Source organism: Ranitomeya variabilis, chromosome 1 (assembly GCF_051348905.1).
Source record: "Ranitomeya variabilis isolate aRanVar5 chromosome 1, aRanVar5.hap1, whole genome shotgun sequence".
Lineage (NCBI taxonomy): Eukaryota > Metazoa > Chordata > Amphibia > Anura > Dendrobatidae > Ranitomeya > Ranitomeya variabilis.
The window spans coordinates 705142164-705168802 of record NC_135232.1 but is presented as its reverse complement, the minus strand read 5'-3'; the positions used below and the strand labels follow the sequence as shown (position 1 = coordinate 705168802).

General features: G+C 45.3%; 1 protein-coding gene across 2 annotated transcripts in view; it reads right to left on the bottom strand.

The window, feature by feature from the left end:
• The window catches only part of SOS2 (SOS Ras/Rho guanine nucleotide exchange factor 2), an 86290-nt gene extending 63354 nt beyond the window's left edge, over positions 1-22936 (bottom strand). For both annotated transcript variants that reach the window (XM_077267329.1, XM_077267331.1), the window contains exons 1-5: positions 22658-22936; positions 15824-15949; positions 14275-14406; positions 3901-4065; positions 2939-3145 (exon numbers count right to left, since the gene is read on the bottom strand). In XM_077267329.1, the coding sequence (XP_077123444.1) occupies positions 2939-3145; positions 3901-4065; positions 14275-14406; positions 15824-15949; positions 22658-22744 (717 nt within the window). In that variant the 5' untranslated portion in view covers positions 22745-22936. The remainder of the gene's footprint in view (positions 1-2938; positions 3146-3900; positions 4066-14274; positions 14407-15823; positions 15950-22657) is intronic.
• Between the last annotated feature and the right edge of the window lie 3703 nt (positions 22937-26639).

The window sequence follows — 26639 nt, the reverse complement described above, 5'->3', positions numbered from 1 at the left end:
CCTGGATGTGCCACCCAGGTTTCTTTACACGCCCCTGGATGTGGCACCCAGGTTTCTTTACAAGCTCCAGGATGTGGCACCCAGGTTTCTTTACAAGCCCCAGGATGTGGCACCCAGGTTTCTTTTATCATCAAAAACAGTCTGCTGTGGTGCCATTGCCACCAGACCAGAAGTGATTCCAACAAACACTATTATCTTGTTAAAAAGTCTAACATTTATTGATGCTTAATTAAAATGAATACATATCATAAAATTAGACAGGGCTGAAAAACCTCAAAGAGGTTAACAAGATAATAGTGTTTGTTGGAATCACTTCTGGTCTGGTGGCAATGGCACCACAACAGACTGTTTTTGTTGATATTTAATTGAAGTGTCTAACAATAGAATGAATCTAGATTTCTTTACACGCACCTGGATGTGATACCCAGATATCTTTACACGCCCCTGGATGTGGTGCCCAGGTTCCTTTACACGCCCCTGGATGTGGTGCCCAGGTTCCTTTACACTCCCCTGGATGTGGTGCCCAGGTTCCTTTACACGCCCCTGGATGTGGTGCCCAGGTTCCTTTACACGCCCCTGGATGTAGCAGCCAGATTTCTTTACACGCCCCTGGATGTGATACCCAGATATCTTTACACGCCCCTGGATGTGGTGCCCAGGTTCCTTTACACACCCCTGGATGTGGTGCCCAGGTTCCTTTACACGCCCCTGGATGTGGTGCCCAGGTTCCTTTACACTCCCCTGGATGTGGTGCCCAGGTTCCTTTACACGCCCCTGGATGTGGTGCCCAGGTTCCTTTACACGCCCCTGGATGTGGTGCCCAGGTTCCTTTACACGCCCCTGGATGTGGTGCCCAGGTTCCTTTACACGCCCCTGGATGTAGCAGCCAGATTTCTTTACACGCCCCTGGATGTGATACCCAGATATCTTTACACGCCCCTGGATGTGGTGCCCAGGTTCCTTTACACGCCCCTGGATGTGGTGCCCAGGTTCCTTTACACGCCCCTGGATGTGGTGCCCAGGTTCCTTTACACGCCCCTGGATGTGGTGCCCAGGTTCCTTTACACGCCCCTGGATGTGGTGCCCAGGTTCCTTTACACGCCCCTGGATGTGGTGCCCAGGTTCCTTTACACGCCCCTGGATGTGGTGCCCAGGTTCCTTTACACGCCCCTGGATGTGGTGCCCAGGTTCCTTTACACGCCCCTGGATGTGGTGCCCAGGTTCCTTTACACGCCCCTGGATGTGGTGCCCAGGTTCCTTTACACGCCCCTGGATGTGGTGCCCAGGTTCCTTTACACGCCCCTGGATGTGGTGCCCAGGTTCCTTTACACGCCCCTGGATGTGGTGCCCAGGTTCCTTTACACACCCCTGGATGTGGTGCCCAGGTTCCTTTACACACCCCTGGATGTGGTGCCCAGGTTCCTTTACACGCTCCTGGATGTGGTGCCCAGATATCTTTACACGCCTCTGGATGTGGTGCCCAGGTTCCTTTACACACCCCTGGATGTGGTGCCCAGGTTCCTTTACACGCCCATTGGATGTAGCATCCAGATTTCTTTACACACCCCTTGGATGTAGAATCCAGATTTATTAACACGCCCCTGGATGTGGCTTCCAGATTTCTTTACATGCCCCGGGATGTGGCTTCCAGGTTTCTTTACACGCCCCTGGATGTGGTGCCCGGGCTTCTTTACATGCCCCTGGATGTGGTATTGCATCATTATGATGTGTAGGCCATACACATGGGGAATGGAGCACAATCTCACCCTCTGACGGATTTGCCAAAATCTCAGAAATTCCTTTACATTAACTTGCCCATAAACTTTGTCTTTCCCAAAAAATAAATGAATCTTTTTACTTTTACAAAACAGCTGACTCAGTATTTCCAACCTGAACAATTTCAGCCATGCCGTACCAAGGCAGGAACGTCATAGACACAGTACAGAACACAAAGTGTTCGTTCCCTCGTATCTGTCTGCAGCGGGTGCACACATCATCAGGGCACAGACACCTGGCATCTACAGTACATCCAGAATTAGGAATAAAAAAAAAGCAAATCCTAGGCATCCGATATTCACCAGTTCATAGTTCCGCTGCTCTGCACAGGGGGACTGTGAAAAAGCCACAGACTGTAGGGAACTGCTATCTATGCAATTCTCTAATGTTTAAAGGGACACCAGAAACTTCAGAAGTGTTGCAATGAATTAATAACAAGCAGTGGCCAGAAATGCAACTTCACACATGGTGGTCAGCTTCTTAGGCCGGGTGCACACGATCTGGAAATAGCAGCGCTTTGGATGCAGTGCATATTTGATATCTATTGAACGCAGATGAATCCGCATGTGTTCACTGAACCAAGCAGATTCATCACATTCACATTGTACGGGTGAAATTTCTTGTCTCAGAAAGAGAAATCAATATGCTGCGGTCTGCAGAGACGTGCCTCATATCCGTCTCCGCGTTTGGTCCGTGGGCATCTGTGGATGCATAGTGGACATGGGATTTCTTGAAATCCATCCACTATGCTGTAAAAGCGGTCAGCTGCGGGTTTGACGCTGCACAAGTAAGCAGTGTCAAACCCGCAGTGATTACTGATCATGTGCACATACCCTTAAGGAAACCCGTCCCCCAGGACCATTCCTTTACGAAAACTTACTCCTGTGAATCCCTACCAGGACTGGTTATGGTGGTCCTCAGAAGTCAGGTGGATAGAGGGGACGTCATCACTTCCAATCCCAGTATTAATAAAATAGCTCTTGAGGATGGGCTACACTGTTGCTTTGTGGACCTGACCGCCCTATCTCCCCTTGTTATTTGCAAATCTCAGCTAGAGGTGCAGCTGCAGCACCAGAAGACAATTGCATAGCCAGCAATTCCATACTGCATGGTACCCATCATAGACATATAATACCCACAATATGAAAAATGCACAACTTACGTTGGGTGTAAATAGCTTTTTGTTAGCCAGGAATGCCTCGCGAAACACCTTAATAATCAGGTTCAGCTCGCGCAGATATTGTCTCTCTCCAGCTATTTCTGTCCTGACCAACTCATAATAGTTCAGCTCCCCCGTAGAGGAAGGTTCCTCGTCGCAGAGAGCCACTAAGCCAATGTCGTCATCTTGATCGAACATGTCCATCAACACCTTGGGGCGTGCGGCGAGATAGGAGGAAAGCAGGGATAGTAATTAGAATATGGTATTTTCAAATATACTTAAAGGTGCTCTCTGATAATCAGGGAAATAAAAACAAACAACTTTTCTTATCTGTTTACATTCTGAGCCTGAATACCCATCTTAATAATGCCCAATGGACATAGATTATAAACTCTGATAAACTGAGCACATGGAGGTGTTTTCAGACTCTGGATGTAAACGGGAAAGTTCCCATTCACTGATGGCCAAGATTCAAAAAAATAAATAAATGAATAAATAAAAATCTAAGACGCCCATTTTCTAAGATTGACATTTTCAAAGAGCGCCCATGAATATCCTGGCAATGGTTATTCTCCCTACAAAGCAGAAGGATTGGCCCATGGAAATCCAATGTGCCAGATCATTCTCTCCCCTATTGGGACTTGTGTATAAAGTGCATACATTTATTGAAATCATAAAGAAGGATCAGCGGGAGGACACTGGTCATTTCTGCAAAGATGAATGTGAATCAGTGTGAATCTGAGCCCCATAAACCGACCATCAATTACAGCTCTATACTTCTGGTTGTGGCTTTACCACGTATCACCGCTCAATCCCAGTAAATCAGACTAAGAATACCTGGCGAAGCAATGAGGGTGCTGTCCCTGGGCCCTTCAGATAGCCGACTGGCAGGAGGTGCTGGGAGTCGGACCCCACCAATCTAATACTTAAGCATGATCCTTAGTGTCTGGATAGCTGGCTCTCACCTTATCAGCGCACATAGACACTTTAATATCCTGCTGAGAGATCTCATAGTGTCGGATGTTAAAAACGTAGTTTCCTGCTAGCTTTAGGATGTCAGCGGAGATGTATTCCAGGACGGCCACAATGTAGAGCGATACATGGTAATCTACCTTGTAGCCGAGCACTTCCTGATATGGAAAAGGAAAGAATCACTCTTAAGAAGCGACAACTGACCGAATTATTCTAAGATGTACAAATGTTATTTAATAAGGACATCTGTCCCAAAAGTCAGGGTATTAAAGCAAACCAGTCATCTCCAAAAAAAAAACAAAAACTATATACCAGAAGAAAATTAGCACTTAAATCATGACTGGCAGCTTGTTCTGCATGCGTGCATGCGTGCGTGTGTGTGCGTGCAGAGCAGGCTGTCAAAGAGCTGGGGAGTGATCACAGCATGCTCCTTGTATAGTGACTATAATCACTGCCTGCACCTAACCAAGAACTGCAAGAGAGCAGCTGCAGGGAGGATATAACCACATTTTCTCCATGTAGCCGCTGCTGCAGTAAGGCAGCTAGGCATAGCTTAAATGCTATTTATTGTAGAAAAAAACTATATCTCCAGGTACAGTCTGTTTCTGGAGGCAATATGTTCCCTTTAAAAGTAGCAATCAGCATTTTCCGAATTATAAAATTGGATGGCTACTGAGATGTACAGGGTGGGCCATTTATATGGATACACCTGAATAAAATGGTAATGGTTGGCAATATCAACTTCCTGTTTGTGGCACGTTAGTATATGGGAGGGGGAAACTTTTCAAGAAGGGTGGTGACCATGGTGGCCATTTTGAAGTTAGCCATTTTGGATCCAACTTTATTTTTTCCAATGGGAAGAGGGTCATGTGACACGTCAAACTTATTGAGAATTTCACCAGAAAAACAATGGTGTGCTTGGTTTTAACGTAATGTTATTCTTTCATGAGTTATTTTCAAGTTTATGACCACTTATAAAATGTGTTTAAAGTGCTGTCCATTGTGTTGAATTGTCAATGCAACCCTCTTCTCCCATTCTTGACACACTGATAGCAACACCGCAGAAGAAATGCTAGTCTAAGGCCATGTTCACATAATGCGTTTTTTACTGCGGAACCGCGGCGATTTTGCCGCTGCGGGTCCGCAGCTGTTTTCCATGCAGGGTACAGTACAATGTAACCCTATGGAAAACAGGAAACACTGTGCACATGATGCAGAAATTCACTAAAAAAGCCGCGCTGAATAGCTGCGGTAAAAAAGAAGGACCATGTCACTTCTTTGTGCGGAACTGCAGCGGTTCTGCACCCATAGACCTCCATTGTGAGGTCAAACCCGCAGTAAAACCCGCAGATCAAAAATATATCTGTGGGTTTTATTGCGGTTATGGGTGGAGAAACCGTTGCAGCAGGAAGTGCGGGGAAGCGGGTGGAAGTGCGTGGGCGGAAGTGCTTGGGCGGAGTGTGTTCCGAAGAGACATGGAGGCATACCGTCGCATGGGGATCGATGTCGGCCGTTTGATTGATTTGGTATGTGTGTGTGTTAGTGTGTGTATGTGTATGTGTGTGTGTGTGTGTGTGTGTGTGTGCGTGCATCTGTCTGTGTGTGTGTGTCCCCATGCGACGCTAGGGCCACCATTGTGCTACGTCGCCGTATGGGACTACTACTCCCATCCGGTATTAGGATGGGAGAGTTGTCCCTGTGTCCGGCGACTTAGCACAGTTGTAAAGTTACACAAAACACACACAATACACATACATGACACACAGTACATACAACATATAACACAGAGTATATACTCACCAACAGCACACTGGTAGGCGAAGCCCTCGATCCCCTAGAAAAAATCCCAAAATAAAAAATCAAATCCATACTCCCTGTCCGCAGAATCCATAAAACGAGTGTCCCACGCTGATCGGCTGCTCTCCGGCGTCTTATTGACGCCTCTCCATTATTAACCGGGCTTAATGCCACCTTACAATAGCAAGGTGGCATTAACCCCTCATTACCCCATATCCCACCGCTACACGGGAGTGGGAAGAGAGGGGCTAAGTGCCGGAATTGGCGCATCTTTTTGATGCGCCTTTTCCGGGGCGGCTGCGGGCTTATATTTGTAGCCGGGGGGGGGGGGCAAATATCCATGGCCCCTTTCCTAGTCTATGAATATAAGCCCACGGCTGTCTGCGTAGCCTTTCTGGCCTAAAAATATAGGGGGACCCCAACACTTTTTTTTTCGGGGCCCCCTATATTTTAGTGCCAGAAAGGCTACGCAGACAGCTGTGGGCTTATATTCATGGCCTGGGTAAAGACAGGGGTATTTTAACCCCTTCCCAGGCCACAAATATTGGCCCGCAGCAGTCTGCCTAGCCTTTCTGGCCTAAAAATATAGGGGGACCCTATGTCATTTTTTTTTTTTTTTTTTTTTGGGGGGGGGGGGGGTCCCCCTATATTTTTTTTATTTTAATAGCATTAATAATGGATAGGCGTCTTGTTGACGCCTCTCCATTATTAACCGGGATTAATGCCACCTTACAATAGCAAAAATATGTGCAACTGAAATACGTGGCACTTAAATACGTGATACGTGGCACTGAAATACGTGGCACTGAAATACGTGATACGCGGCACTTAAATACGTGATACGTGGCACTTAAATACGTGATACGTGGCACTGAAATACGTGATACGTGGCACTGAAATACGTGGCACTGAAATACGTGGCACTGAAATACGTGATACGCGGCACTTAAATACGTGATACGTGGCACTTAAATACGTGATACGTGGCACTTAAATACGTGGCACTGAAATACGTGGCACTGAAATACGTGATACGCGGCACTTAAATACGTGATACGTGGCACTTAAATACGTGATACGTGGCACTTAAATACGTGGCACTGAAATACGTGATACGCGGCACTTAAATACGTGATACGCGCACTTAAATACGTGGCACTGAAATACGTGGCACTGAAATACGTGATACGTGGCACTGAAATACGTGGCACTTACATACGTGATACGTGGCACTTAAATACGTGGCACTTAAATACGTGATACGTGGCACTGAAATACGTGATACGTGGCACTGAAATACGTGGCACTGAAATACGTGGCACTGAAATACGTGGCACTGAAATACGTGGCACTGAAATACGTGATATGTGGCACTTAAATACGTGGCACTTAAATAGCTGGATAGAGCTGGATCCGCGGGCTGTGATCTGGCCTACGCTCAGCACTCTGCGGAGCGCTGTCATTCAAAACACGTCCACTCATTTTGGTGTTTAGTCCCAAAATGGAGGATGGAAGAAAAGGGTTGGACAAGGAAATGACATCATTTCTTTTTTTTTTCCCCCCACTGCAGTTTAAGCTTTATTTGTGTCAAACACAGAAAATCTGCAGAGAAAACTGCATAAAAAAACGCACTAAAAACCGCATCAAAAAACGCACCAAAACGTACCAAAAACCGCACCTGCGTTTTCTGCCAAGAGCTGCGGTTTTTAGTGCAGAAAAAACAGCAGGGAAATCAGGAACGTGTGAACATGGCCTAAGGGGGTCAGATTCCTTGTAGGAATGCTCGGACCTGACACCCATAATGTGGTGATGCACCATCTTGCTGGAAAAACTAAGGGAACATGCCATCTTCAGTGCATAAAGAGGGCAACATCATCATGTAGCAATTTCAGATATCCAGTGGCACTGAGGTTTCCATTGATGAAGAATGGCCCCACTATCTTTGTACCCCATATACCATAGCACACCATCAATTATGGGTGTCAGGTCCGAGCATTCCTACATGAACAGTTTCCTGGAAAGTGGATTGGTCATCGTGGGCCAGTTGGATGGCCACCAAGTTCTCCCGATCTGACCCCCTTAGACTTTTATCTTTGGGGTCATCTGAAGGCAATTGTCTATGCTGTGAAGATAAGAGATGTGCAGCATCTGAAACAACAGATACTGGAAGCCTGTACTAGCATTCTTCTGCAGTGTTGCTATCAGTGTGTCAAGAGTGGGAGAAGATGGCTGCATTGACAATTCAACACAATGGGCAGCACTTTGAACACATTTTATAAGTGGTCATAAACTTGTAAATAACAAGAATAAAGTTACGTTAAGGCCATGTGCACACGTTCAGGATTGTTAGCGTTTTTTTCGCGTTTTTTCGCTATAAAAACGTGATAAAAACGCCAAAAAAAACGCTTACATAAGCCTCCTATTATTTACAGGGTATTCCGCATTTTTGGTGCAAATGTTGCGATTTTTTCCGCGAAAAAATCGCATAGCGGAAAAAAAAGCAACATGTTCATTAAAAATGCGGAATTGCAGGGATTCCGCACACCTAGGGGTCCATTGATCTGCTTACTTCCCGCACGGGGCTGTGCACACCATGCGGGAAGTAAGCAGATTATATGCGGTTGGTACCCAGGGTGGAGGAGAGGAGACTCTCCTCCACGCACTGGGCACCATATAAGTGGTCAAAAAATAAGAAATAAAATAATAAACAGTCCTATACTCACCCTCGATGTCTTGCCGCCTCCTCGCACGCTGCCGTTCGGTTTCTGTACCTGGTGTGCGCTGAAGGACCTCGCCGAATGACGTCACTGTCCTGTGATTGGTCGTGAGCGGTCATGTGACCGCTCACGTGACCGTGACGTCACGGGAGGTCCTGTGCGCACAGACCAGCTATACGGAACGGACGCCGGTGAGATGTCTGGGTGAGTATAAGCATTTTTTTATTTTTTTTATTATTTTTAAACATTCTATCTTTTACTATAGATGCTGCATAGGCAGCATCTATAGTAAAAAGTTGGTCACACTTGTCAAACGCTATGTTTGACAAGTGTGACCAACCTGTCAGTCAGTTTTCCAAGCGATGCTACAGATCGCAGGGAAAACTTTAGCATTCTGCAAGCTAATTACGCTTGCAGAATGCTAAAAAAACGCGAAAAAAAGGAAAAAAAACGCAAAAAAAAAAATGCGGATTTCTTGCAGAAAATTTCCGGTTTTCTTCAGGAATTTTCTGCAAGAAATCCGCAACGTGTGCACATACCCTAAAACCAAGCACATCATTGTTTTTCTTGTGAAATTCTCAATAAGTTTGATGTGTCACATGACCCTCTTCCCAGTGAAAAAAATAAAGTTGGATCCAAAACATCCAACTTCAAAATGGCCACCACGGTCACCACCGATCTTGAAACGTTTCGACCCTCCCATATACTAATGTGCCACAAACAGGAAGCTGATATCACCAACCATTCCCATTTTATTTAGGTGTATCCATATAAATGGACCACCCTGTAGTGACGCAAATTTTCCTAACCAGCTCTGTAATGAAATCAACACTGAAGTTTCACCAAACATCCGAATAGTGAATTCACATCTCCACTGCTCAGTACTGCTGTATAATCTCCTCCATGCTGCTGCTCCTAATCAGGTGCTTCATAGACACAGGAGAGGAGTAATCCCTGGTGTCTATGTGTGGGAAACCTCAAAGCAGCTATTCGCTACCCACTAGCTCAGGGACAACTGCATTTTGAAAAATGCAAAGTACAAGTTACAGAATGGCCAGAAATAGTGATATTCCTCAAGTACACATACAGTGGCTTGCAAAAGTATTTACTCCTTTGGCATTTTTTATGCTTTTCTAGCTGAGAGCCTCGAATTTCACTTTCTTTTTGAGAGTTTGCATTAGCTCATTTAAAGCAAACAAATAGAACAAAATAACTGAAAACTTCAGTTTTCCTTGGTAGCCAAAAAGTTCAGTTTTGGTCTCATCTGACCACAGCACCTTCCACCATACATTTGGGGAGTCTTCAGGATAACCTGTGGTCTCGGTGTCGCCTCTCTAATTAATGCCCTCCTTGCCTGGGCTGAGAGTTTTGGTGGGCGGCCCTCTCTTGGAAGGTTTGTGGTGGTACTATGTTCTTTCCATTTGATAATGGATTTGATGGTGCTCCCCGGGGTAATCAGAGATTGGTATTTTTTAAACAACCCAACCCTGATTTGTACTTCTCAACAGCTTTGTCCCTGACTTATTTGGAGATCTCCTTGGTCTTCATGGTGGTGTTTGTTCGTTAGTGATGCCTCTTGTTAATGGTGTAGCAGCCTCTGTGGCCTTTCATAAAAGGTAAAGTATATATATACACTGACAAGACTATGTGATACTTAAGGTACCTTCACACGAAGCGACGCTGCAGCGATAGCGACAACGATGCTGATCGCTGCAGCGTCGCTGTTTGATCGCTGGAGAGCTGTCACACAGACCGCTCTCCAGCGACCAACGATGCCGAGGTCCCCGGGTAACCAGGGTAAACATCGGGTTGCTAAGCGCAGGGCCGCGCTTAGTAACCCGATGTTTACCCTGGTTACCAGCGTAATAGTAAAAAAAACAAACAGCACATACTTACATGCGTCCCCCAGCGTCTGCTTCCTGACACTGACTGAGCTCCGGCCCTAACAGCAGAGCGGTGACGTCACCGCTGTGCTTTCACTTTCACTTTAGGTGCCGGCGCTCAGTAAGTGTCAGGAAGCAGACGCTGGGGGACGCATGTAAGTATGTGCTGTTTGTTTTTTTTACTTTTACGCTGGTAACCAGGGTAAACATCGGGTTACTAAGCGCGGCCCTGCGCTTGGTAACCCGATGTTTACCCTGGTTACCAGTGTAAAACATCGCTGGGTATCGTTGCTTTTGCTTTCAAACACAACGATACACAGCGATCGGACGACCAAATAAAGTTCTGGACTTTATTCAGCGACCAGCGACATCACAGCAGGATCCTGATCGCTGCTGCGTGTCAAACGAAACGATATCGCTAGCCAGGACGCTGCAACGTCACGGATCGCTAGCGATGTCGTTTCGTGTGAAGGTACCTTTAGTTACAAAGTAGAAATTCACAGCACACTCTGAGGATTTTCAAGTGATGCAAGAAAAAAAACGTTTATTGGTGAGAACAAAAAAAACAGTAGAAAGTGGCAGAGCGCAGAAAAAATTAGAGACTATATAACGTTTTGACCTATCCCAGGTCTTATTCAATACGTCGTCAATGTTGTCTTGGTGGTGGATGTACAATGTATAGGGAAGCCTCCCTGGTTGTGGTTATGTGTACAATGGGCTGTAAAGTCCAGAGAGAGAAAGCGATATGCTTTAAGGTTGTGGTGGCAGCGCTCCCGCGCCTTGCCTCGTGCTTGCTGCTGTTTTCGGCAGGATCAGTCGTTGTGCTGTTTTCTGCCGGACAGAAAAAGTTGCTCTGGACGTTTTCTCCGTCCGCCAAAAAACTAATTTTTGACTGATCCGGCAAAAAACGGATGAACCGTTGGGATATCAGGCACAATCCGGCGCTAATACAACTCTATGAGAAAAAAAAACAGATCCGTTTTTTTTTTTACAAATTCGCCGAATTGTGCCTGATGCAAAAAACCTGATGTGTGAAACTAGCCTTAGATTGCACAAAAGAGGCTGGTAAATGGTGTTGGTCACACACAGGACAGTGTCTGTTTACAACTTATTAGCTATGCCGAAGGTGGGCTGCCCAGCACTATCTAGATGATTCCCATGAGGGCAGACAACCTAGTTTACAAGGCCCTAGTGTAAACCAAACACTGCATTACCTGTATGTGAACAGCGCCCTATACAAGCCTCTTGTGCAATTAGATACTAAGCAATCACCCCCTCCATTAGTTGGTAGGCTGTGAGTGGTTGCGTCATCAGTATTTTGCGTCTGTATTGCTGCTATCTATATCACATGGGCTTGCTGCATCCTGAGAGTACACTAGTTCTGAGACCTGGAAACGTAGGTAAGCCCTGCAGTCCCTTTGTGCTGTATTAATTCTTGAACTTTTGGAGGATTTTTAGTCCTCTTTTTGTTTTTTTTTTCTACTGAGTTGCCGCACCCACCTACATGGGTTCCTCAAATGACTCAGACCCAATCTCCCATGGCCCTTGGACTTCCAACATACAGAGGCCCAGTATATAAGGCCCAGTGCCCGAAAAAATCCCTCTACCGTCTGAAGCGACAGAGTCAGACGGGAGAGAAAACGCCCATGCTTGATGGTCCCCCTGAAGGAGAGATATTATTATCCCCACACATTGCTCCTCAGTACATGATGAAATGGGACGCAACTTAAAGTACAGTTTACAGGCCTCCTTGAAAACCGCAAACTTGTTACGCCCCCTCCCCAAAGAACCTGTCAGGCGAATTCTGCAATAGATGTATTAGGGTGCTGCAAAACAATCGTGCGTAAATCTGTCGCCTATAGACTGAGCTGCATCAGTTGCCCCATCAGGGCAGTAATAGAACCCATAATGGATCAGAAAATGGTTACGGTCAAAGGTAATGTCACAACTCAGCTGTCGGATGTCCCGGGACCAGGGTCTCCATCCCTGTCTCTACCACCAGCTTGACCTATTCCCCGGGATACTTCTGAAGATGACGGGGCCGCCACCCTTGCCTTATCTCCTGAGTTAGCCCTCGTCTGTTCTCTTACCCCACCCAGGGAAGAGGGGCGCTACTGTGCACCGCAGTACAACAACCTGACAAACAAGGCAAAACAAATAAGGATAAACTGAAAATACCAGGCATACAAATTATTCACTCACATTTAACAGAGGAATGCACTGGGAAGTGGAGGACAGTCGAAAAACCAAAGTAGTAGAAGGAAGGAATTATCACACTTACAAACCATGCATGAGTCACAGATAACTCCTCAAAAACTCCTCATATGAACACTTCTCCTCCTAAGCCATGCAGCAAATGCTAGCTCTGACATGGATTAGAATCAGGACCCAGATTATAAAGAGGATGGAGTGGATAACTGAGCTCAGCTGAGAGCTCAGAGTTTCTAACATGGCTGATTAACCCCTGTTCTGCCAAAAGAAATAAACACCATTAAAACGAAGGAGAAGCGCTTCTTCTCAGAGCAGGAGTAGGAGCAATCAGACTCTGCAGTCTTCTGGCTCCTCTCTGTTGCGGTAACTCTGTGACACTGAGCATGGGATTTATGAAGGGAATTACTTGCTCCATAAATTTTTAGGGCCTAATACATACGAATATAACAATTTTTAGTTATTTGAGTCCATTATTTTAATGTATGCCTATATTTTTGTCACTTCTCTTCACCAACTTAAGACTATTTAGTGCTGATGCATCACACACAAATCAAAATACAAAAATATTTAATCACAGGTTGTAATGTAACAAAATAGGTAAAAGCCAAGGAGGGTAAACACTTTCACAAGCCAGTGTAACAACTTATTATGAAGTCACCTGGATTGATAGGCACTGTTTAAGCTAAAAGAAAAAATCCAGCTCATCATAGTTGTAGTCCCTGGAGGCTCGGAGCACGGAAACACTGTGTCAAGGCGTGAGGAATGCAGGAAATAGAAAAAAATCCAGCTCAACGAGGTGGTGAAAAAGCAAAGTCTTGGTACTTTATTCACTTCATATCAAAAAATAGAGGATAAAACAACAGCACAATATAATTAAAAACACTATCTACGCGTTTCTGGTGACATAGCACCCTTAGTCATGAAGTGAATCATCATGACTAAGGGTCATGTTTTATCCTCTATTTTTTGATATGAAGTGAATAAAGTACCAAGACTTTGCTTTTTCACCACCTCGTTGAGCTGGATTTTTTTCTATTTACTGTTTAAGCTACTTTACAGTTTTCAGAAATAGTGTGACAGCCCTCAACAACCATAATAGTTGTCACCCAGCTTTCTTAACATTTAATATCAGAAGAAAGTCAAAGAATGGATAAAAGAATCCAACCAAATCGGTATATACGAGAAAATTAGACTTTCAGGATCTAAAAACCTAAAGACTCTAAACGCATGGATAGCCTGGTTGAACGCCTCAGGGGATCACCAAATAAGCACAACCAGTAATCCTTGATTTCTGTCTCCCTACAAATTTCTTTTGTTATTCCCTTTTTCTCTTTTTTCTTCACATATAGTCTGTTCTGTAATGTTGATGCCTCAATTTGAGTTTGATCTCCCAAATCGCTTAGTTAATCTCTTATTTTAAGCAGGACTTTCTGACTCCCTACCCTTCCCTTTCCTTCCCATGTCCCTCCCCACAACTGTCCCTTGTTTTTTTTTTTGTTTTTTTTTTTATAAATTCTTCTTACAACCATTTTGGTTCGCAAATCCGCAGCCTTGTAGCGTTATCGTTCTGGTTTATTACGATTGTATTTATGTTTGTTTGTTTTTATATACTTTTACTATTTCTGAAAATATTTACCCTTTTTTTTTCCCTTTCCTGTTATATTATTGAAATTTTCTAAATAAAGAGTGTATAAAAAAAAAATATTAGAAGGAAGAACTGAACGCGATTTGTAGAAGAAATAGTATAAGGAATGGTTACCTTCAGCGATGGGTGGATTTTATCTACTGGAAGCAGCAGGGGATTCCTTCGCTTCCGCTTTTCAATGGCAGACTGAGCATCAGCGATGGCCCACTTGTCGATGGGATGCGGAAAGGTTTTCTGCACTCGCTCCTAAGCAGGATTACAATTATAGATGTCATTAATTGTGGCTTTATATCATGGGACAAGTGGAGAGGGTACAGAAGCGACCCCCATACATTTATACTTCCATACAGACTCCCAAAGGTCATTTCCTAGAGGTGGGAGGTGGTATGCTCAGTGCCCAAAAAACTAATAACACAAGTACACCACAAACCATTCCTAAATAAGAAATGACACGTGGACGCTAATAAAGAAAGAGCGCCTGTCAACACTAAAATGCAAGTCTTGGCGAACGACCAGTAAACCTGTGCCAGACCAGACCACAGCGCAGGGAGATGATGAATGGGTATGTATAGTGTATACTGTACCACAGAAGTTGCCCCACAACTGAACCATTAACACGAAGCCTCCTGTGCCAGACTGGATAAAAGTACAAAGAAAGGTCAATGTCTACTTCAGAATGACTGACAGCAAGGACAAGCGGCAACCGGCCATAACTGACCTCGCTCCCATGCTGCATGAAGAGACAATACAAGAGCTCTGGGGGACGGAGGGCGGCCGGACCCCTGCCAGCATCAGAGCAGCGATATAGTTAAAAGCTTGTAAGCGCTGCAGAGCAGCAATATAGCTAAAAGCTTGTAATCGCTGTGCTGCTAGACCAGCAACTGCTAATAACTGCAGAGGTGGCCAGTAACTAAGGCAGCGAGCATTAAAGGGAACCTGTCACCTCCAAAATGGAAGATGAGCTAAGCCCAACAGCATCAGGGGATTATCTACAGCATTCTGGAATGCTGTAGATAAGCCCCCGATGTAACCTGAAAGATGAGAAAAATAGGTTAGATTATATTCACCCAGGGGCGGTCCCGGTATGGTTCTGGTCCGATGGGCCTCCTATCTTCTTACGATGACATCCTCTTCTGGTCTTCACGCTGCGGCTCCGCGCAGGCGTACTTTGTCTGCCCTGTTGAGGGTAGAGCAAAGTACTGCAGTGCGCAGGCGTCCATCGGACCCGAACATTTTTGGGGGTGACAGGATCCCTTTAAACTACAGAATTAGCCCTCAAGTTTTGAGAAAGGGGAAGATTTTTAATACCAAGTACATTGCACAGTCGATCATTTTCTCAAGCACTTCAAAACTTCACTCACTTATAATGTTGAAAACCCTCCTTTAATAGATTGTCTAAATTCTAAAATCTGTTCTCTCATGACTGTTATGCAACTTGTGGCCATATTGTGTGTGAAATAGGAAGACACTAAAGAGCTGCAGTTATTAGGCCATCACTAAGATTGATGGGTGTCATATCTCTGACAATCATCTGATTAAAGGGCTGCAGCAGGTATCGCAGCTCCTTCAGCTGAGAGTCAACCCTCCCCAATCTGATACTGACGGCCAATCAGGCCAAGTCATCCTATTTGTACGACTGGAGACCCCCTTTAACTTCACTAACCTCCACATCTTGGACTGTCCGGGGCTGAGCAATGCATAATTTACTAAGAAGCTGTAGGATGAGCTCCTCTATATAGTACAACGAGTCTTCTTTTGCGGACAGCGTGGGATGTACTTGTTGTTGGACCTGGGGAGAGAAAAAATATTAAGATTTTATGAAAAAGCTAGAATGGAATATGCTTACCCATTTTATTACTGAGCATTTTTAGTCCAAAAATAATAAAAAACACCAATAATTAAAAGAGCCTAAAAACTCTTCTCCGCTGTCCCTCAGAGGTAATATGGAGAAGGGTGGCCAATATGACGGCCAGTACGGCTTCCACAGCAGAAATCACACTTCTTTCCTGGCAATGCCATGACATCTCCTTTCCTACCCAAGACAGTGGGAGGCCGTACGGTAGGCCATACTACCCATCACCAATTTATATTGGCGTCCACAGGAAATTGCGCAGCATTTATCCGACGCCTGAGGCTTTGATAATGCTAAGAAAAAAAAAGTTGATTAACAGGCAAAACCAGAATGCGGGTACATGGCTGCCAGAGCAGGGTGTGTCCGCTGCAGAATAAAGTCACGTCTTACCCACTGATCTGAGAAAGGAATCCTCTAAGTTCTTAGACGGCCAAGCCATTACTGGCCGGTATTGGCAAGCGGCTGCCAGCACCAGTCATCCAGTCCTGAACTGCCACCTGCTTGGTATGGCAAAGCCCGTGGGCCCACCACTAGGTTACTTGGCATTCTCATGTATTACACAGATTGACTTTTTTAATTTTAATGGGGGCCGTGTAATCCTCCAGCAGACAAGACGAGCCACTGGCTGATTTCTCTGATTTAAAGGGGTTCATGGACATTAAAAAACAGTAATATCACTAAAGCAGGCTGTGACTGGCTGGCCCATGTCCCGACATGTTGCCCCCATGGGCAACATGTCATCATGCACAAGTGTGATCAGATCTGTGCGGGCACGTGTATAGGGGAGGTTGGGAAGAATAGCTGCGAGACAGAGCATTGAGCCGGCAGCTGTGCGGCCACATATAGAAACGGACGGAAATATTTACAGCAAATTGTCACAAAGTGGAAGAAAAAAAAAAAAAGTAAAAACCATAAGGAGCCAATATTTCTGAAAAAGCCCCGAATCTATTCAATGTAACACACAGCGCCAGGCCACGCAGCAGCACACAGGCCGTCCCGGCCAGCGCTCTCCTGCTCCGATTCCACAAGACAAGAATAGTCTGTAACCTGAGCTCCATTTAATGACTGCAGCTCATTTTCCAAGCACTTTGGGGGTATTAATGGATTCTTGTTTGCCTCGGAGAGCATGACAGCTCGCTCTGATCCAAACGCAGCTCAGCGCAGATATACCAGCCACGTAAGAGTCTGGTACTTACTACGGAGGAGGGATAAGCCGGGCACAGTGTGGGTTTACACCCGCCGATTCCTTCACGGGCATATCCCTCTAATCAAGTGGGCACAAAATCACCCCGAATCTCCTGATCCAGACATCCACTGCACAGAGAAAGGGGTTGTCCAACAATTACAATCACCAATCCATGTGTGTGTGATCACTTAAGGTATGACTGCTGGAACCCCACCCCCTCATCAATGATCAGTCCACAGGTGTGAGATTACTCAGGGTCCGACTGTTGGGACCCTCCAATGATCAATCCATGGTGGTGCAATCACTCAGGGTCTGCCTGTTGGGACCCCCTTCATCAATCCACAGGTATGGAACCACTAAGAGTCCCACCGCTGGGTCCCCCAAACACTCAATCCATGGGTTTGCAGTCACTCATGGTCTGACCGCTGGGAAAACCAATAATCAATCCATAGGTGAGCAATCACTCAAGGTCTGACTACTGGGACCCCGCAGTGATCAATCCATGGGTCTGCCATCACTCAGGGTTTGACCACTAGGACCCCCCAATAATTAACCCACGGGTGTGCAATCATTTGAGGACTGACCACTGGGATTCCCAGATGATCAATCGACTGTTGTGCGATAACTCAGGGTCTGAGCACTACGACCCTTCAACGATCACTTTAATATCTGGTGTGTAAAATGCCAGGATAGTCATGTTGACATAATTCCAAAGTAAGTACACCAGCCTTATCAAGTATAAGAGATCAGTCTAATAATGCATGCAGTTTATATTGGGAAAACTGGAATAAAAATGGAATAAACGTCGCTATAATAATAAATAATAACTGGCAACAGATCTGTTTGAAATTAACATCTGGTGACATTAAACCATAAATAAAAACTGCAGCACGTGAAACCGCCCAAGGGGCCCAATATGTCCTAACACGGCTCACAATGGAGTCCATATATTTGATCCCCTGCAGCGATTTTACGGTAATGTAAAAAAAGTGTAAAAAAAAAAAAAAAGATTAAGATTAAAGAGGTATTAAAAGTGCAGATCCCAGAAGAGGAACCCACATCCATGTACGGAGATGCCCTGATCCGCACTGTGGCGGACAATGCCTTCACCTATCAGGATAATCCACCAATACTCTCCAGCTCAAATACTCTAACACCCCTGGAACCCGCATTATATGGGTAACAGGAGTCTAGGTGACTTCCCAGAAGGTTCATGTGACATGGCACGGTTCATGTCACGTACCCCTTGTGATGACTTCTTCCAGAGATAATTTATGAATAGTACAAACACTCCCATGTCAGGACCGTGAAGGGAGCAGAGAGGGGTGCTTGTTCTCCAGTGAAGCATTTCACACTCACAAGTGTCAGAAATTCTTGGAAATAGAGACCATCAAGTGGCAAGAACAAGCAAATAATGTTAAAATGCAGCTCAACTGGCAATAAAGAATTAGGGTATGTTCAATATAACGTCCAATCCGCAGCGCCCAGATGTTACAGCAAATCCACTATGAATATCCAGACATGCGGCGCGTCTTTCCAGACCGCAGCATGTCTATTTATCTTCAATCTCTGCAAGACAAATAGCACAGTCCTATGTATAGGATGCGGTGATTCCGCACGGTTCAATGAACACATGTGGAATCACTGCGTGTACAAAAGCCGGCAGCGCTTTGGACGGAGCGGGTATCTGCTGCGTCTAAAGCGCTGCCTTTACAGAACGTGGAAACATATCCTAAGGAGGATATCCAAATCAGGCTATTAGCGAGGGTGGGATCCTAGATAAAGAGCTGATCAGCGTCCCTTTCTGAGTCCTCCAGTGATCAGCGTGATCTGTAGGAAAGAATATTAAGTTTCCTATTTCCCTGCAGCGCCCTTGGAGGAGAAATGAAGCACCACACATTTCTCAGATACACCAATGGAGGTGGCATAATTATTTTTGGAGAGGGAACTCATTACTTTTTAAGGGAGAATTATATGTAACAAGGGCACACTACTTGCATCGTCTCAGGTGCTGGCAATCCAAGCTACGATGCCGATTTATGGAAATTTTTGTTCATCACACCCTAAAATATGCTTTCTGGGTCCAGAGATGGACATATTCTTTAATATTCCATCATCAGTGACCTAAAATGAACGATCCCTTTACGGTAACTACTCACTTAGCAATTTTATGTTTTAGTTCAAAGTTGCACGTGGATCAATCCGTTAAGGAATTTGGAAGACGACATGAGCAATACTTACAACGGGAGACAAATGAGAGGGCAATAAAGCTGAGGCATACTGTGGCGCTGAGGTACAAGGCATAAAAGTATATAAAACCTGAACTTCCTGTTCGTACCTGGTGACCGTAGACACCAAGAGGTTTACTAGCAGTCAGAGCAAGATGGATAAAGAATGGACAAGTCTGCGGAGTCAGCAGACAATGGGCATCGAGAATTGCCCCCCATTGATGAAAAGATTATTAAAGGGAATAAGAAAAATTAACAATAGATATGGTCTCCATGGTGCCACCAAAACTGGCAGGATCAACTAAAGGGGGTCTCTGGTTAGCAAAAACCCACTGAGTCATTAGATGGGGGTCCCCTCTTTAGGATCCTCATCTCTTGCCTGCAGAGTATGCATTTCTGGAGGAGCCATCCTGTCCTGCATTACACAGACATCCCACTGCTTTGCATGGGCACCGTGCAATACTTCATCTATCCTGTGGTAGCGCTGCAGGGAATTGCACCATAAATCACAGCTGATCTCTGGAGGTCTGAGCACTTTCACACCCGGAGCTCCTGGAGGACATGAATATTTCATGTAAAACACTGCAGATAGAAATCTAATCACCTACAATGGTTCTTCTAAAAGAAAACTGTGGGAATTTTTGACATGTAGGTGAAATGTTCACTTTCCCATAAAAGTCTCATCCTCTGGGCTCAGAGTATCATAGCAAGTCCCTGCAAAACAACGGGATCGGGAAGTCTCGCTCTTCAAAAGACAACTTTGTCCACAGCCCTTACGGGATCTGGACAGAGGGGCCTATGTTACCTTTCAAATATTAGTTTTTCCTGCGGCGGGCTCTACTTTCTGCTGCAGTGATGACCTCTTAGCACATGGACATTTGACCGCTGCCGCCAATCACTGGCATCTTTGGCTGTAGCCAGTCCAGCGAGAATAGGAAATATAGAGACTGTACTTTTGGAAGATTGGGGATGGGTGATCAGTAAGTGGAGCATACTCCATTGTTAAAGTATTAAAATATTTGGGGTATTTTATGAAAAAAATAAATAAAATGTTCCGGTGTGGACAAGCCATTTAAGTAGATGCAGTTAAACCTTTTGATTTGATTGAAATTCTCATTGACACAGAACTTGGGGGGGTCCCGACAGTTAGACCACCACGGATTATGGATTTGGAAAGGTGATAAATGTTATTCTTAGGACGAGCCAATTGTCTGTTTAAGCAAATACCCGTATTCCCCATAAAATAACAATTCTGGATTATCTTCTCATTCCTCTTTGTTGCCACGTTCCTCTGTTATTCCTCCTAGACATGTATGAATAAATTGACAACTGGGTGTTACCATTCGTTGGCGTGTGCACCGTCACAGACAGCACTGATTGGGCAGTGTGAGGACTTCCAGCCAGTAACAAGCAATTTACATGACATTTCTAGGAGGAATTACAGAGGAACGGCACAATGGAAATTTGTAACGGAAGAAGCTACAGATTTATTATTTTATGGGGAGTAGAAGTAGCTACTAGATGTCATGTACAAATGCTCTAGATGTAAGGGACCACCTGAAATCTCATGGGTAGGTCCCTCCCGGACGGCAAATTGTCAGCAGAGCTCACCCCTAATAGCAGGATCTACAGATCCACTTCCCATGTATATGGCTGGAGTGCGGAAGGTTGAGGAGAAGCCTAATGGAACGGTTATCCAACTTGGCTATGGCTCCTGAACTTTTTCCGCACCCTGATATGCTCCTGAATCAGCAAGCTCAGGATGAACAATGCTATATCGCCTCCTTACATAAAAAAACGCATGTAACTTGGGATGTACAGGTGAAAAAATTATACGGGTCATTTATAGGGTCCACTATTACAGTGGTCTGCTGCTAGTGTTCAGAAGCTGAATGCATGCTGAGATGTATAGTTCATCTTGTGATGATGATCAGCTCCCCGACCGTGTACACAGACTGATAAAAGTGAGGTGATACCAGAGAAGGCCTGAAGCGATTTTATGGTTCCTATACAAGTCAGTTAGGCCCGAAGAGCAGCAGACGGTGGATCGCTACCATAAATGAGCAAGTGGCTTCTTGTAAATATCCAGGGCTCCGCTACCTGCCAAGAGCCCCCCGGCGGCTTGTCCTGGAGATGCTCAAGGTTCGCTGCCAGAAGCGGAGAACTAGCGGGTGACAAGTCAATGTCTGATCCATCCGCGCCCCATAATAAAGCCACGTCATCAACGGGTACTACGCCAGCCAACACTGCGACTGGCGGGGTCTGCCCACTGAGACCCTCATGGATATGGACAGCGGCTCGGCCACACAGAGAACTGCACAGTGGCCCTACTAAATCAAATGGGGCTGTGTGACGGCATTTCTCAAGGATCTGCCATGACACATTTATTACCCCATGTCTGGTACCTCAGCATTCATTTGTACAAAGCAACAAACTGCAATACCAGGCACAGACACCTGAACAAGAGAGGCGCTGTTTACAATGAAAAAAATATCATGTCTCACGCAATACAGACTGTTCAGAGTCCTAGAGCACAACTCCCACCGGATGCTATTTTCTAGCATCTCTAACAAATTATCAAAGTAGGTAATGAAAAGAAAAAATAGAAAATTCTGAATATTTACTTTTACCTGTAATATTGGCCCAGCAGTCAGCACAGACACTGCCGGAACTGTAAGGAAGTCTACACAGCAGTGGGCGCTACTGTGCACACACTACAAGCCCCAGCATGCTCAGAGGCCTCTTCAGATTAGATCAGAGGGTCAGTGAATACATATTGTGTGACTGGTATCTGCCAATAATCCGGCATGCTGCAAATGATCACAACACATGAACAAGCAAAAGGAAATTCCTTTAATCCGGCAGGCAGGTGATAACCAAATAATCCAGGATGTTGGATAATCCGGCACATGATGCCACATCCCAACACCCCGCTGCTGACAATCCCCTGACACTTACAGACCTCGGGAATCTACAGGGTTTCTGGACTCTTCCTGAGATATCCAGCTGACCCAAGTCATCAGCACCTAACCCTGCTCCATTCACTAAGGATATGCTGGTATTTGTAGTTCTTAATACCCAAACATGTCATCTTATGCCACATGAAAACTACATCTCCCAGCATGCCCCGTTATTGAGATAACAGCCAATAAACGGCAGCGAACTGTGGGAAGTGTAGTTCTCAGGTACATGGCGGCTAGAGAGCTTCTTCCATCCTTCCCTCAGGCTCACCTTCCTCAGGGCAGGCACGAAGAGCCCCCGCCACTTCAGGCCGTTCTCCTCGCTGAAGAAGTCGTACGTCTGCGGGGAGGGCTGCATGGTCCCGGCCTCATGGGACTCCCTCCGCCTGTAACCCGTTGCCGCTCAGTCCGGTCTGGGGTCCCGGGCGGCCCCCATCATGCCGGGCCTCAGGATACCACGGCCGCTGCTGCTTGTTGTTGTGATGGGATCCGGCTTCCTCTGGGAGACTCGGCAGCCCTCCCCTGCCCGCATAGACTGCACGGAGCATGCGCGAAAGAGAGGAGGCGGGACGAGACCAGCCAGGGTAGGGGCGGGGTAACGGTGGACTGGGAGGAGGCGGGGTGACGGGGGAATGGAAGGAGGCGGGGTGAGGGTGGAACGGGAGGAGGCGGGGCTCAGTTACAAGGGCGCTCCACAGCAGAGGGCCCAGGAGACCTCTAAAATTCTTCAGGACGCGGACAATTTTCAGTTTTTCTTTCCCTTGCTTGCTTTCTGTACCCAGAGCTGTAGTTTTAAATGCCAGCATCCTGGGCTACATACATTTTCACCACGCGGCAAACAAAAAAAAAAATTGTGGTGTTTCAATTTTTTTCTCTATGTTATGGGTTAAATCATTTACTATTTTGATAGACGGGGCTCCTAGGAACACAGCATTGACACAGGTGTGCAAAATGCGAGTTTATGAAAATTGTCTCGCCTTCAATGACTGGTTCTTCTGCCCTGATTTAAAAAACAAAGAAGGATTTTATTTTTATTATTATATTATTATTATTATTATTATACATTGTTATAGCAATATTTATTCCATGGCGCTTTACATGTGAGGAGGGGTATACATAATAAAAACAAGTACAATAATCTTAAACAATACCAGTCACAACTGGTACAGGAGGAGGGAGGATCCTGCCTGCGAGGGCTCACAGTCTGCAGGGGATGGGTGAGGATACAGTAGGAGAGGGCAGAGCTGGTCATGCCGCGGTTCAGCAGACAAAGGATCGCTGCAGGCGGTAGGCTTGTCGGAAGAGGTGGGTCTTCAGGTCCCTTTTGAAGGTTTCTATGGTAGATTGTGAGCCTTCGCGGGCAGGGTCCTCTCTCCTCCTGTACCAGTTATGACTTGTATTGTTTAAGATTATTCTACTTGTTTTTATAATGTATACCCCTCCTTACATGTAAAGCGCCATGGAATAAATGGCGCTATAATAATAATAATAATAGGCGAGAGTCTGATGTGTTGGGGTAGAGAGTTCCAGAGTATGGGGGAAGCACGGGAGAAGTCTTGGATTTTACACAAAACGTGTCAAAGTACAAGCGAGATGAACAAGAAAAATATTATATGCAAAAAAATATATATTTAATCCTTATATATTATTTCTAAACACTGTTTTTTGGTGATTACTTTGTATCTCTGTTCATACTGCACCCACACAAATGGTACATTATTTGAAAGGTAAACTTGCCCCCTTCAGCAAGAAAATAGCCAAACCACACATCCGATGTGATCATAAAATACAGTTTAACCCCTTAGTGACAGAGCCAATTTGGTACTTAATGACCAGGCCAATTTTTACAATTCTGACCACTGTCACTTTATGAGATTATAACTCTGGAACGCTTTAACGGATCCCGCTGATTCTGAGATTGTTTTTTCGTGACATATTGTACTTCATGTTAGTGGTAAAATTTCTTCGATATTACTAGCGATTATTTATGAAAAAAACGGAAATATGGCGAAAATTTTTAAAATTTTGCAATTTTCAAACTTTGTATTTTTATGCCCTTAAATCAGAGAGATATGTCACAAAAAATAGTTAATAAATAACATTTCCCACATATCTACTTTACATCAGCACAATTTTGGAAACAAAATTTTTTTTTGTTAGGGAGTTATAAGGGTTAAACGTTGACCAGCAATTTCTCATTTTTACAACACCATTTTTTTTTTAGGGATCACATCACATTTGAAGTCATTTTGAGGGGTCTATATGATAGAAAATAACCAAGTGTGACACCATTCTAAAAACTGCACCCCTCAAGCTGCTCAAAACCACATTCAAGAAGTTTATTAACCCTTTACGTGCTTCACAGGAACTGAAACAATGTGGAAGGAAAAAATCAACATTTAACTTTTTTTGCAAACATTTTACTTCAGAACCATTTTTTTTTTATTTTCACAAGTGTAAAAACAGAAATTTAACCACAAAAGTTGTTGTGCAATTTCTGCTGAATACGCCGATACCCCATATGTGGGGGTAAACCACTGTTTGGGCGCACCGCGGAGCTTGGAAGATAAGGAGTGCCGTTTGACTTTTTCAATGCAGAATTGGCTGGAATTGAGATCGTGTGCCATGTCACGTTTAGAGAGCCCCTGATGTGCCTAAACAGTGGAAACGGTCCACAAGTGACACCATTTTGGAAACTAGACCCCTTAAGGAACTTATCTAGATGTGTGGTAAGCACTTTAAACGCCCAGGTGCTTCACGGAAGTTTATAACGTAGAGCCGTGAAAATAAAAAATCGCATTTTTTCTACAAAAATAATCTTTTTGCCCCCAAATGTTTCTTTTGACAAGGGTAACAGGAGAAATTAGACCACAAAATTTGTTGTGCGATTTCTCCCGAGTACGTCGATACCCCATATGTGGGGGTAAACCACTGTTTGGGCGCACCGCAGAGCTTGGAAGAGAAGGAGTGCCGTTTTACTTTTTCAATGTACGGTAGAATTGGCTGGAATTGAGATTGGACACCATGTCGCGTTTGGAGAGCCCCTGATGTGCCTAAATAGTAGAAACCCCCAAGTGACCCCATTTTGGAAACTAGACCCCTTAAGGAACTTATCTAGATGTGTGGTGAGCACTTTAAACCCCCAAGTGCTTCACAGAAATTTATAAAGTAGAGCCGTGAAAATAAAAAATCCTTTTTTTTTTCCTCAAAAATGATTTTTTAGCCTGCAATTTTTTATTTTCTCAAGAGTAACAGGAGACATTGGACCCCAAAATCTGTTGACCAGTTTTTCCTGAGTATGCTGATACCCCATATGTGGGGGGGGGGCACTGTTTGGGCACCCATCGGGGCTCGGAAGGGAAGGGGCGCCGCTTGGAATGCAGACTTTGATGGGATGGTCTGCGGGCGTCATGTTGCATTTGCAGAGCTCCTGATGTACCCAAACAGTACAAACCCCCCCACAAGTGACCCAATTTTGGAAACTAGACCCCCCAAAGAGCTTATTTAGATGTGTGGTGAGCACTATGAACCCCCAACTGCTTCACAGAAGTTTATAATGTAGAGCCATGAAAATAAAAAAATCATATTTTATTCGGACTCCCATGACAGCACTACGAGAGAGGGGATCCGCCCTTCAGGAACAGGAAACCTACGTATACAAAAGGGGGCACCTCTCCCATGCATCAGTTGGTTTCCTGTTCCTTGAGGGACAGATGCCTACGGATATATCCTTAAGGAACCCAGGACGGCGCCGGGAAGTATCCCCGTCTCTTCAGGTCTGTGCAGCGGGGTTGCGGGGTTCCGGCGTCAGGAGATGACGCCGTCCGGAGCGCTGCTGCTCATTCCCGGCGTCCTGCACCGCTCTGCAGCGTTTTCGGGCTGCGGTGACATCGGGGGCAGAGTCTGCGGGCACTTCCGGGTCGCTGGGTGGCTGCACATGCGCAGTCGATCCAAGATGGCGGCGCCCATCGGATCCTGAACGCCGGATTCATCACAGGACCCGCTGACCTCCCAGCTGCAGCCTGAACAGCGTGGACCAATGGGGCAGCGCCTGGCAGTCTGCTGACCGGAATCCAGGGGGATTTAAGCAGGTGTCGGATTTAGAACCCTGCTTTTGGCCATATCTTCATCATGGAGAGTGATGGTGATCAACGGCCTCAGCTGCTGGATGAAGTGCGACAGAAGCCCATGGAAAAGGAGCGTGTCAGGAGTGACCAGTCCAGTCCTAAGAGCTCTTCCAAGCAGGGATCAAG